At 37.2% G+C, this 14,751-nt stretch overlaps 1 protein-coding gene across 1 annotated transcript in view; it reads left to right on the forward strand.

The window, feature by feature from the left end:
• The window catches only part of LOC149551586 (S-adenosyl-L-methionine-dependent methyltransferases superfamily protein), a 177,850-nt gene that overhangs the window by 124,701 nt on the left and 38,398 nt on the right, over positions 1–14,751 (forward strand). Inside the window, exon 8 of the mRNA XM_089787102.1 lies at positions 3,890–3,949. Within this exon, the coding sequence (XP_089643228.1) occupies positions 3,890–3,949 (60 nt within the window). The remainder of the gene's footprint in view (positions 1–3,889; positions 3,950–14,751) is intronic.

Consider the following 14,751-nt stretch of genomic DNA (forward strand, 5'->3'; position numbering starts at 1 on the left):
TTTGGTCCCTGCTTTTATACATACATACATACATACATATACTGCTTGTATTCTTTTATCTATGATGCTTTATATCTCATTTTTTATGAATGGTTCTCCTGGCAGTCCGTTTTTGGGCTTCCACCTTTCGTTAGCGAAGTTGTTAGTCGCATTTTGCTGTCTCTCTTTAATTGGTTTCTTGTCAGTTGATGGTATCAAAGTTTGATTCCGTTTAGCTATGATCATCTTTCATGGCTTATTTCCTACTCTCGTTATGGTTTATGGGACTTATGGAGGATATGAACTGTTGGTTTTCATGGAAAGGTTTACTACTCTAGTCCCTGCTATTCTACTTTCTCTGCTATTAACAGTGATGGGCTAGCCTGTGCTTAGATGGTATTTTCACTATAAATTGTTAATTTTCACTATAATGGCGGGTGTGGTTTATGGTTCTGGAAGAAGGCCTTTCTATTGCAGTTTTTTGTATTTTATTCTGATGTTTATCCTGTTATCGGACTTAGAGAAGTTTGGAACTGAATTTTTCGTTTTTGTTTTGATATTTCTAAGTATTCCTTCTAATGGTTGGAAAGGTAATTCATATAGAGGATGAATATTTCTCTTATTAGGCTGTTTGGTACCCACGCTTCTAAACTTTTTCACGGTATTTTGAGGTATTGCTTTTATGGGTGGCTTTGAATCCTTAGATTGTTTCTAATGCATCATCAGCAAAAATAATGGTATCTGGACAAGCATATTAGGTTCTGATAGAACAGTTACTAATAAAACCTGATGGATTTTATCTCCCAAGATAGATTATTAGTTTTTCTATACTAACAATTACTCTTATTGGAAGTGGAAGTCTATTTTTGCAGATGGGAGTAAAGGAACAGGATCTCACATGAAGGATAGAAGATTCACTGCTAGTGCTATTTTGTAAAATTAAGATATAATCCCATATAATAACAAGGGAGGCTTGGTTTAAATATCAAAGGTTTTCAGATTTTAAGGGAGGGCATGCCCTTTCAATGTCCCCATATATAGGGAAAATGTATGATTTATTTCCACAGAATGGAAGGGCATTGTAAGCTTTGGTAAATAGGACGTAATGTCCTGAGTATCATTGGGGGTTTTCTTCTCCGTTCTTTTTCCCCCAATGCCCGCACCGTGGTTGGAGAAAAAATGTAAACAAATTAATAAAAATAATAAAAATAAAGGCTTAGTCATTTATTGATTAAAAAGAAAAACTAATATAAGGTCAACAACACTTGATATGGCGAAGGCAGATCATGTTGGCAGTAAGGAAATAAATAATAATCAGGCAGTTACTAATACTCAGATCGATTTAGATAAAATTTGGACAAAACAGTCTTAAAGAATTTGTATAAAAGATAATGCAGATCAGATTTAGGAATTATAGAGTTGAGATAAATTTTCATTGCAGCAACAAAAGGTATTCATCAGCAATATTTTATTAGCCTCAACCCAGAGAAGAGGAACTGTTCCCAGTGGAATTCATTCCTTTGTGAAGAGCCTTCTAAATTGATATTTCTTTCTATAAGAGGACAACCTCAAAGACACCAAAGATAGCAGACAAAATTTAGTTGACAACTAAGTAAAGTTATTATCATCTGTATTTATGTTTATTAATCAAAGAAACGTGAATCGGAATCGGATCGGAATCGGCAAGGTCGAATCGAATCGTGAATCGGCAATGAATCGGCGATGAATCGGCAAATTTGAAAAAACCCGTTAAATTTAAAGATTTTAACAATTTAAAACTTATTTCATGCACCCTTTATTGAATATAACTTAAGCACACTATAACATCATCAAATAGAAGTTAAAACTTAACATACATAAACATGAAACATAAAATCCATCACATAGTTTGCAATTTAGTAAAACTAAAAATAAAAAACATTCAAGATTTGCAAATGAACACTAAAAAAATTTAACAAAAAATGCATACTACACTAACATGCAAAAAAAAAACCAACACTTACCTCTTGCAAATGAGTTGAGGAGTGTTGATATTGACTCCTTAATGCTCCCAATGCAATTTATGGCCTCCCCAAATGGACTTCTGATCTCTTTGGTGCTCTTCCTTCTTGCCGGTTGGAAACCTATGGATTCTCTTTTCTCTTCTTCTCTCTCACTCTTCCTCTCTTCTACTCATACTAAGCAAATAGAAGGCTCTTTAGGGTTATAACAAAGAGGAAAGTCAACTTAGAAAGCAAATAAAACATGAGTTTTTTTTAAAAAATTGAACTTTCTATCCTTGCTGCCGCGGCCGATTTCTGGCGATACCCGATGGCGATTCTGGCGATTTTTTCCATGAATCGCCGATTTTGGCGATTCAGGCGATTCATGCGAAAAAATCGCCACCAGCGATTTCCGATTCCAAAAAAATCGGGAGCCATGAATCTTATCGCGATTTCGGCGATTTCATGGCGATTTTTGGAACTATGTTATTAATTATGAACTTGATCCATGTTGTGTTTGGTGGAGGGAATTCTTGGTTAATGTCAAGAACGATGCAAACCGTGCTTGGTGGAGGGCATTGTTAGTGAATGTCATGATTCAATCTAGAGAGAGATTTTGATAATCTCTTAGAGACCATATATATTGGTAATGGGAAAATACATATGCATAGGGGACAAAGGGATACATACACCTTGATGGGTATCCACGAGGTTTGGGAAGAGACTTGCAATGGATAAACCAATGTTGTTTATCCTGGAGGCCTTAGTGGAGGTGGACCAAAATGCGATGGTGTATAGTTGACAAATGTTCTGGTTTTGACCATAAGGCAACTTGAGCCTGTCGAGGTCTTCACTAGAGAACTAAGAACCTGATTTTGGGCTCTCCCTAAGGTTTACACATCAAGGAATCAAGCCATAAGCAACCTAGGAGGTGGGGACATTACAAGATAATTGGGTATGTTCTTGTTTGACATTACCTTGGATTCTAATAGATAAGTTTGTTTTATGAGTTGTTTAAGGGACTATTGATACTTATTTGCATTGTGAAGGTGACGTTTCTTGCCAATGATGATGGAAGCACGCTGATTTGGTTTGTTGAAATCTTATATACTTAAATAAGTTGTGCAATATATGAAACAAGATAATTGTTGACACTGGCTTGGATTGCGAACTTGCAAATATCTGCAATAAGCGATATGTATTTTGTAGATTGATTCATAACAATTAATCTCCTAGGGGATTCTATTCATTTGGTGCCCTTTCGTATTCTTGGTTGCTGACTTTACAATAATACACGACAAATGGAAAGGAAGTTTGGATATCAAGTCTGCATAAGAACAATCTATGAAACCGATGAGAAACTATTGGATAATACTTGTTCATATTAAGCACAAGATGAAGATTCATACATAGATTTGATAGTGTGTGTTGTTAATTTAGGCTGACAAACTTCAAAGACCAAGCACAGCTTCCTAATAAATATAGGAATGTTTCAATGGTTAAAAATGATATTCAGAAAAGTGTTGAAAAATAAAACCAACAAGCACATGACTAATGTCAGTAAATTATTATGGATAGCTGTAGTAACAAACTCTTTGTAATTTGATTGGATTCCAGATAACATATTTTATTTTTCTACCTTGTAAAGATCAAAGTGGACTGTAATCCTAAGATTGCTGGTCTAGACAAGAATATTTTTAAGATTTGAGTCGAATAACAAGGTCTGTACTAGAGGTTTGCGGTCCTGTAAAAGAACTGCACCTGAAGATTTTTCTTGAAAAAAATTCCTTATACTTAACATTCCTGTTTCATTGTTAGACTTATTGTGGCAAGTTTGCGTTTTAAGGATATTTGAACTGTTTTGTCTCAACTCATGGTTATGCTCATTAGCTATTCTAAATTTTCTAACTATAGCCCATTTTGAACAGCATGTCCAACGTTCAGCCATCCAAAACTTGAATGCAAAGACTGCAGAAGTTTTATGTCAGGTATCAAAATCAAGGTTCTTTATAATTTTGTTTTTGTTTAAGTACATTGATTCAAGGGTAGATTTCAAGTGGTTAAGCCCTTCTCTGAATACATCTTTACGTTTGTTTGTCTGGTTTTTTGCAATTATCTCAAAAGTTCAGTATAGAACTAGTGCTTGTCATCTGCTTTTTTTATTGAATTGAAATGATATGTATTAAATTTTTAATTTACTTTTCTTTCATGTATGCTAAAGGCACACAACTATTATTATTGAGAATTCACTGATTCATTCGATATAACTTGAATCATGTTCAATGGTATTTTGGCAGCCTTTTATGTCCAATTGGGATATAGCTCTGTTGTTTTCCTGTCCTGTATGATAATTTATTATTATTAACTATGGAAAAGAGGCTAATTTTTGAAAATGGGCTTCTTGGTGCCTTGACTTATGAACTTTTAATGAAATGGAAAAATATATTTTAAGTTTACATGCTTTTGTGTGCAAGTGAAATGAGGTTTAAATGGAATGCAATAACAATGAAAAGAAGTCAAACTGCAAACTTCAATGCAACATACAAGATTAGACAGAAGAAGACAAAAAACAACAAGAAATGCAATTTTGTAGTGTCCTTTATACAACAATATGTTCAAGGTTGATTGGTTGTATGGGTGCTCACTCAAGATTTCAGCAGCGTAACAATGCTCCAATGCAAAATGGGTGAGAGAGATAATGATGGTGCAGGGTTTAATTTATCGGATTTGGATGAGATGAGCAGATGGTTGAAATTGATTGAAAAGATCAACGGTTGAGAGTAACTAGAGGAGTACAAATTTCTTTTGCAAACGTGTAGGGACAAGCCCATGTGCCCAAGTATAGGAAACCATGTAAATGTTGTGAGGGGTGAGTTGACTCATTTTCTTGATCTTTATGATTATAGGTGCACATGATTAGACAAGTGGCTTAGGCTTAATGAATTGGGATTAGAGAGCAAGTGGGAAAAGTAGGAGGGATGTGATTGGAGGCGAGAGAATGAGTGGAGGAATTAAAAATTCCTTTAAGAAGGGATTAATTAGGTATATAATGACATTTACCTAGTCTAATGAAGGGAACAATGATGCAAGTGGATGGGGGATTTAGGGATTTTGAATTGATTTAATTTCAAAATTAGAGAACATAAGAACAATTATTCAATTAAATAGGATTGAGGACGATAGATAAATTAAATCAATTGTTTTAGCTAAAACTACAGATGAAAGAGAGGATTAAGTAAATAAGTGCATCACTTAATTAATACTCCAACTCTAGAAGAATAGTTATTGTGAATAATTTGATCAAAATGGTCAGATTTGAGTGCCTACATTTTGCCCCTCTTTAAGATGGTGTCAGAAAGTAGCATCATTCTAAAAAAAAATAAAGACAGAGCTAGGAAGAAATTGAATGGATTAGAAAATATGCTCTAGTTGTTTAATAGAGTGATTAGGAGGAAAGAGGATGGGAGATGAGGGTAAGGAGATGATTGGAGACGAGGACAAAGATGCCCCTTCGAGAGGATAGGCGAGTTCAAGAGAAGATGGGTGTTCTCTTAGAATGGATGAGATGATGCGAGCATGCATGATGGATCAATGATAATAGTAATGCAAGGATGTAAATGATAAGAGATAAACAAGAAAGTCTATATACTATGTAAGATACAATAGTTTGTTAATGAATGCGGATAAATGCACGGGAGAATGAAGGAAGAAAAGGCGAGCGAGAGATAATGCAAATGAGGGGACAAAAGAAGCAAGAAGGGACATGTAAAGAGAAGATGGATTGATTAGCAACATTTAGGATAGATGGATGGGGGGGATTGTGCACAATGTGGTAATTGGCATGTAGCAAGTAATTTTGATTTAGCATACGATGTTATGCACCAGGGTGACTATGTATCACATGCATAAGACTAACACAAAAAAGAAGAAGATTAGCTTAGCATGTCACAAAACTACAAGGGACTTTGGTGGAAATGATGCTAGAATAACCACAGACAAAGGATATGCTGCAATCTAAGATTTGACCACATTGATCATATGTAGTAATAACACGAGGATACCTAAAAAGGACACACAAGTAAAAGAGTAAGACCATGCACTAAGTATCACCACTCTTAGTGCACCATGATATAAAATAATGTGGTGACCATAAGGAAGCAAGGCAATGAAGGTCAAGATAAAAGATGATAAAGATCTATAAGCACCAACAAAATAACAAGTATCTCACATACCTTGGGGATGATGGACAGGGATCAATTTGATCGGTTTGATACAAGGAAGGATATATCTTGTGAAGACTAGTGGTTGATACTCAACTAGGATTTTGATGCCAACATACAAGTGAGACACTTGAAGGTCCAAGCGACTAGGAGATGAGTGTTGAAGCAGTAGCTAAAGATAGGGACATAGTCTTGATAACTTAAGAATTGACTGACACAAAGGGTGGGACCTAAAACCACACATGTTCAAAGGAGCCTAGGTGAAGATACATGATTGATGTTATGCATAAGGGTATTCTTTACAAGATGGATAAGGGGAATAGGGGATGAGCTTTGAGCCTTGTAAAAGAGCTGAAATTGGGCGAATGAGTATGTCAAAACTATTCAAAAAGTAGATCTGCCAACATGGACTGGCGGATATGTTAACGAGGGTCATGTTGGGTCATATGTCAACAATTGTTTGAGTGCATCCACCAAACAACAAATCCGTGGGTTCATGGATGGGCGGATATGCATTATGGAAGGGTGGATTTGCATGATAGAAGAGTGGATATGCTAGACACTATGGGACAAAGTGAATGGGACATAAGCTAGAGAGCTTGGTGGTGCTAGATAGATAGGTAGATTCACCATGTCAAAGGTTGAATATGCTCTGTTAGGTGGTGAATTTCCCATGTTTGGTGGAAATGCAAATTTGAGTGGCGTAAGAATGTCAAAGTTAGAACGTGAAGCTTAAGGTGGTAGGCACTCCATATAGTATGGTGGAAAAGCTGCATGGCATGACTAAGAGAATAAACAAATGCATTGAAATGAGAGGTGTGCATCTATACGCATAACTGCTAGATCAATAATGGAGTGAGGCTTTTCATTGTTCAATGACTTTAGAGTTTATGGGTGGAAGAGTTTAACATGGCAGAGGTGTTGTGTAGACAGGCAAATGTATCGTATAAGATGGCGAAATAGCTACTCAAGATGTCAAACATGCCACCAAACAATGGAAATGAGACAATTAGCATGGGGGTTGGAGTGTGTGGCTAATACGCCATATCAAACAACAATTGTAGAAGAGAAATACGTAGTTATCCCCAATCGTTAATGGGTATGCATAAGGATTTGGGGTAAGTTAATAAGGGCATTGTCAAGGTCATGAAATGGTTGATGAACCTAAAGAAAAGGTCGATATGTTAGAGAAGGGGATGAATTTTCTATGAAAGATGGTAGATAAGCTATCAAAATGGTGGATATGCTAGTATAATGGCAGGGATGACGATTAGGAATGGATGAAACTGTGAATTGACCTTGGAAGAGGGTGGGATGCTAGGGAAAATGGTGGATAAATATCAAGGAGGTTGGGAGTGATGGGATGGGCAACATTGGGCTGCATAGAGGTAGCCTAGAGCTAGATACCAATGACAAGGGATGCACCAAACTTAGATTTGGCGGATATGTCGGTATAATCGCAAGGACGATGATTAGGAAGGGATGAAACTATGGATTGACCTTGGAAGGGGGGTGGGATGTTAGGGAAAATGGTGGATAAATATCAAGGAGGTTGGGAGTGATGGGATGGGTGGCATTGGGTTGCATAGAGGTAGCCTAGGGCTAGATACCAATGACAAGGGATGCACCAAAGTTAGATTTGCACACAAAAACAAAATAAGTGTGCATTTCCAACATAGTTAAAACATGTAAATTTGGGAGAATAACACTTCAAAAATGAGGAATCCAAATGACATGCAAGAGGAGAATGTGCTTCCTTGAGACCCTGCAAGGGGAATTTGTGCTTGACCCTTTTTTTCTTAAATTTAAAAAGAAAGGAAAGGGAAAAAAAGTGGCGGAATTGTGTTGATTATTTTATACCCACTTTACTAGCCCTTTTCCACCCCATCCTGAATGGGTTGTGGAACACCTATAACAAGTGATGGAAAGTATGATGGGGGCACATTGATGGATGGAGCAGATGACAGGAGATATGGAGATGGAAGCTTTAGGAGACCCAGATTGAGGCATGGAAGGATTATGATCGAATGGATGGAGGAAGATAACAATTGAGTGAGTAAAGGATTGGGAACAAAGTGCAGAGGTAGATAAAGACATGGAGATGAAAGTAGTGGTGAGATAGGGGTAGAGATAGAGAAGAATGGGGAGATGAAAGGTAGATGTGAGAGGGTTGCCAAGTACTACGTCACCAAGTAATAAGATGCTCCCACTTAGGATATATAATGCATGATGAGACATTAGGAGGGTTATGATAGGATGAAAGATAAGATGATAAGTGAGTGAGGGAGGTACATGGGAGATAAGATGATGGGTGGGTAAGGATGCCATGTAATGATCTGTACTGTCTCTCAAACAATCTATGCTAAAGAATTAATTTCTTTTTTTGTTTTTTGAGGTTTTGCAATTTTTTATACAACAATATAGCAGCAAAATAGAAGATATTGCAATAATAATTTCAACACAAATATTTGGATATTACATAGTGAATATATAGAGGTAAAACATGCCTTAAAGCCCTTTGAAATGAAGACCATCAATAGCAAAATAATTCTTCAAAAAACAAATGCAGCTGCAGATATGGAGAATGCTGCTCCCAAAGTGGAGACAAAAAAAACACCCAACAACAGATATAAATGGGTGCTCAACCGACTCCAAATTAACCAACACACAATTTGATATAACAATTCCACTGAATCTCTTCACAAATTCCAGCACAACCTCCAACAGCAAGAAAAAATTAAACTTCTCCTTAGGAACAGTTAATACCCTAGGAGAAATGACAAATTGTATACCTAAGCACAATTTGCCAAGCAAACACAAAATAATTCTCAGAATTGAATCTACAATACTTTAGTTGTAGATCCCAAACCCTTAATACTTCAGCAAGGGCACAAAAAGTAATAACTTCAGATGTGTCACAAAGACATCAAAAGAAAAATAATATTCAATTAGATGCTTTTCTCATCAAGTGGTCTGATATTTATAATCTCCACAAACAAACTCCACAACATTAAAATATAATAAAGTGTCATATAATATAATAAATTATTTACTTTTGGTTCCAAAAAATGACCTTTTGCACTATAACATAATATTCTGACACACAAGGCCATTGTTTCTTGTGCCCAGAATTTAAAACTTTTCAACTTGGTTCCAACGAACTATGATATTGAGGTGACCAACATACAACACCAACAAATATAACAACCTCAGTATATTTAGATGAATAATAACAATAACTCACCCATCTTGCGTAAACAGTTGCAAAAACATCATAATCAAAATTTGATAACATTAGAGTGATCCTAATGAAGAAGTACGATGAATGAACTTGATGGGGTGACTTATTGTAAATAGACGCTTTGTTCGAGATTTATGGAACCCAAACCAGAAGCCTGAAATAAAAAGTAAGAGCATCACTCAACTCTAACTCAACTAAGCTCATCGGAACCAATAGTTGAGTTACGATAAATCGTAAGTCCCTATAGAGCCAAAACACACCATAGGTTGCTGGAAAACCTTTAACCCCAAAATCGAGACCTTCAAATCCCACTGTCATCTCACAAGGGTTGTGATGGTGAATTGACCAAGCCAACTGCAAAACCTACTAAAAATGGGGACATTACAATCCTCCCTCCCTAAGATGGCTTGTCCCCAAGCAACCTTGAAACAAAATGAACATTGTAGTCCACCTAGATCCCAAGGGTAGAACTGCATACTATCCCTACTGTGTACAAACAATTCATGTAGCACCAACACCCAAATAACTGATATCAATGACATAATTATCTGGAAACTAACTGTAGGCGCTGAAAGCAGTAAAACTCATCGGAACTCAATCCAATTGAAATACCAACTCTGTTAACATCCAAGTCCCTATCAAACTGACACTCACACTCAACTGCACTATGGAGATAATAACACCCATAAGAACTTGAATCAATATCACCAACTCCAACCTCTAATAAATTGTTCTAGGTGTGTAGATACTGCAAGCGGTCTAACTTGCAGCAGTCGATCCTATCTACAAAAGATGGTGCTAACCCATCCCATAATGGATGGTATGCAACTGGACCCAACCCCCACCGACGAGAAACCAAATCCTCAACTTGTGAATCAAAAGCAAAATGATAAGCACACCCCAGTGTATAATGTTCGTATAAAGGCCCAATCTTTGTTAATGGCTCATCAGTACCAAACCGGTAATTAGGAGACCGCTCCAATCTCTGACTTCGCATAACTACTTGCTTGGTAGGATCCTTGGCAACCCTCTTAGAAAACCCAAACACAAAATCCCTATTGGAAAGCATTGTTGCCAAGGTCTACAATCTTCCCCACCAATCGTTGTATAGACAGAGAACCTTGAATGAGAGTACCCTCAGATACTCTGTAAGAATACTCTCGCAAATCTGAGCTCTCGAGTATATACTCCATGAACGACTCAGTGCAGTAGAAATTATATGTGGAAGCGTCATCCTGCTCCCTCGCGACCCACAATTGATCCCTTTGAAAACATGGCAGTGTCAATTGTCCAATGCTACTAGCTGCATGAAATGAAGTAATAAATTAGCGCTTGGAATAAGGAAACAAATTACCATGAGAGCTCATCTCAATTGATGCTCTCACTTCCTTTGTACCTACTGCACCCTTATCCTAGACGGATGCGACTGCCACATCATTACGTCCCTCATCCTCAACCGTAGAAGCAAGCTCACCACTGACCACCACAATGTGCAACTGAACTAGATCTGGGGTTGGTGTGGATCGTACATGCTCCAACTCCATGGTCACCTTATCCGATCGTGATTGTGACTCCTGAAGAGCCAACTGAATACACTTAAGAGAGTCCATAGTCACCTCAAGTTCCTCGATGAGCTCAACCACCTCCTCTTTCCCTAACAATGCCTCATAACAGGTGCTACCCCACTCCATAAGGTAATCCTTGTCAATAACTAACTATGAGTAATTGTTCTTCAAGATCTTAATAGCCTCTCAAAGCGCATGAATCTTTGTTAGGGAAAAACAACAATCACCATGCTCATCTGATATAGGAGCACCCCAGTCGGATGTCAGTGGCATTTGACAGATAGCATCATAATGCTCAAGAGCTGAAGAAATGTCACTATCACTCACTTTTAGTTGACTGGTCACATGATGCCTCTATAACCCCGCCTATTATGCAAGCTTTTGTCTTACTAACTGCACTGTGATAGGAAATGAATAAGAACTTCTCATCACAAGATCGCTCACTACATGTGTGCTATCATCCTCGCACACATCTGCAATCGAGGTCCAACTACTTGGTACCTCAACAAACATTCCTCTAAAGAAGCAGAAGTCCTCGTTGTATCGTACTCCTTGTATGACTCTATTTTCCCCCTTAATAGAAAGTCCATGTAAATCTTGATCCTGACACCCATCTAAAATGTCCTCCAAGTCATCACCCAATAATTGCAAGGGGTATCACACCCAGTGCAGCTCATAACATCATTAAATCGATCATTAAATGTGTCCATAGTATCTGCATCTACATCTCGTAATAAGGTTTCAACTACTAACACCTGACAAATTGTATACCTCACTACAATTTGCCAATCAAATTTAATAATAATTCTCAAAATTGAATGTAAAATACATTAGCTATAGATCCCAAACCCTTATACTTCTGCAGGGGCACAAAAATTCATAACTTCAGAAGTGTCACAAAGACAACAAAAGAAAAACAATATTCAATCAGATGCTTTTCCCATCAAATGGGTTCATATTTATGATCTTCAAATGGCACAAGTTTCTCGAACAAACTCCACAACATTAAAATATAATAAAGTGTCATTATAATATAATTTATTATTTGCTCTTGGCTCCCAATAATGACCTTGTCCACTATTACATATTATTTTGACACACAAGGCCATTGTTTCTTGTGCCCACGATTTAAAATTTTTCGACCCGATTCCAATGAGCTATGATACTGAGGTGACCAGCATACAACACCAACAAAAATAACAACATTAGCATATTTAGATGTTGAATAATAATAATAATAATTCACTTGTCTTGTGAAAACAAAATTAAAAGCATCATAATCGAAATCTGACAACACCAGAGTGATCCCGATTAAGAAAGATGATGAATGAATTTGACGGGGTGACTTACTATAAATAGATGCTCCCTCTAAGATTCTTGAAACCCAAACTAGAAGCTTGAAATAAAAACTAAGAGCATCACTCAAGTCCTCTAACTCAACTGAGCTCATCAGAACCAACAATTGACTTACGATAAACAGTAAGTCCCTCAGATAGAGCCAAAACACACCATAGGCTGCTAGAAAGCCTATAACCTTAGCATTGAGACCCTTAAATCCCACTGTGAGCTTACGAGGGTCACGATGGTGAGCTGACCAAACCAATTGCAAAATCTTCTAAAAATGGAGATATTACATTCTAAAGGTGTGTGGAGGGATTATAGGGATAGGAGTAAGAATGGTTGGATGTAAATTGTGATGGGGATTTTAAGAGGTGCATAAAGCATGTATACATGGTGACCTTTGTTTTTTATTTTTATTGAGATCCAAAGGAGGAGGGAGGAAGTGAAATGGAGCGGGTATGATAGGCAAATGAGATGGAGGAAATGATGAATAGGTAGCTAGACGAACTCACCACGGAGTGTGGAAAGCAACTCGATGGAGGAATTACACATGTTGTTTCTTTTCCATGTTTTTATTATGACGCTTGTCCAAGTTACTTGTTTGCCAAGTTTTTACTATTAGACTTTTTTTTTTATATTTAATTTTTTGATTGTTTAATTGTTTGACTTATTTGATGTTTGGAAGAAATTTTATTGATTTATAAAAAAATGTATTTGGAAGATTGGTGATAAGGGAGGATGGAGGTCTCAAGCATCAAGTTCTATATCAAGTTAATAACCCATTTGGTGTGATCATTAGATGTTGGTACATGGATTTGGCCAAGCCATGGATTAGACAGTGTTAATGGGGAATAAGGGATATGGTGGTGGGAAGTGGTTAAATGGAATGATGGGAAGCAAGTGTGACAAGGGGATATTGCTAGGACTGAAGATTAACATTTGCACATGTTGTTTGGGATGTCGAAAGTGTCGATGGAAAATGAAAGGTAGATGTAGATGTGTTCGAAGAATAATGATGGGTAATTTTGAGACGTAGGGATCCAAAATGGAGATGAGGAATTCTTAGCTAGTTGATTAGGAAATTTGGATGCTATTGCTGATTTTTCTCTTGGATGCATTGCTTTTGTTTTCTTTGGGATCCACAATTTTTTCTTTTGCTTTGGAGGGCCTTTGCAACCTTTGGGATTTACTACATGTTTTTATTAGACTGTGCTTTGTTTGAGTATGTTTGGAGTGGACATAGTGATCTTCAGATTGTTTTTGATGTGCAACTTTATGAATTTTTGTTTGGCATCCAAATTGCTAGTAGTGGTATTGGAAGGAGTGTGAGAAGATGTATGAGATGGAAGGAATATGAATGAGTGATGGGGTAGGATGGTGGATAGGATACACGGGCCATTGTTGATCTTAATTGTGAATTTAAGGGGTGGGGTGTCTATGATGGGTATGAGATCGGTGGATGAAGGGACAAGGAGGATAAGATGAAGGATGTGATTTTGGGATGTAAGGGTCCAAAATGGATATGGGAGATGGAGGATATGCTATGGTGGATTTTGGGATATAGGGACCCAAAAGGCATTTACACAATGAAGGAGATATGTGATAGGTTGTCTTGGGTTGGAATGATGGAGGATGGGAGATGGGAAGAAATGATTTTGAGGAGCGATGGGCAATTATGTTTGTGGTTTTAGAAGCACACCTAGATTTTGCAATGGTTGTACCAACATTTTTGGATAAAGTGCTTTGCGATATGTAATGAAGACAACGAGATTATGGATGTTCCTTGTCATGGATGGGCTCCAATATACCTTTCTCATGTAGGCCTAAGCCTTTACTTGATAACATTTTTTTTAATCATTAAATCTAAAATGGTATGCTTTTCATTTGGGGAACTAGATGAGAGTTCATTATTAAGTGGGGTGTACGTGGTGGGTATGAAATGTTTTTTGCTGCAAGTGCATCACCATGGATGGATGCAAGTAAACCATGGAGATAGAGTGATGGTGATGGATGGTTTGGATTGGAGGTGATAAAGGAACATGAAGTGAAGTAGATGGGATGCTATGATCTTAATTTTGATGGGTTGATGGTAATGGATCTTGACATGTTGCAGGTGGAGTGATAGGATCTTGAGTTTTGTCAATGGATATTTTGACATGCTTTGGGATAAGCTCTTGAGGTGAGTGGATTGATGTGGATGGTCTGATAGGGGGTTAAATGGATAGACTCTTTAGATGGAGGAGATGGAAGGATGCAAGGTTTTTCAATTAGTATGAAGGGAAGAAGGGTGGACTCATGAGGTTAATTGGTGTTAATGTTTTTAGCGTCAGAAGAAGCAAAACATAATATACTGATAGCACTGTTGATGTAACATATGATACAGGGGTCTATGCACACATATGTGTATATATTTCAATATACGT

Source organism: Cupressus sempervirens, chromosome 6 (genome assembly GCF_028749045.1).
Source record: "Cupressus sempervirens isolate cs-2001-9-10 chromosome 6, ASM2874904v1, whole genome shotgun sequence".
NCBI classification, from domain to species: Eukaryota; Viridiplantae; Streptophyta; class Pinopsida; order Cupressales; family Cupressaceae; genus Cupressus; species Cupressus sempervirens.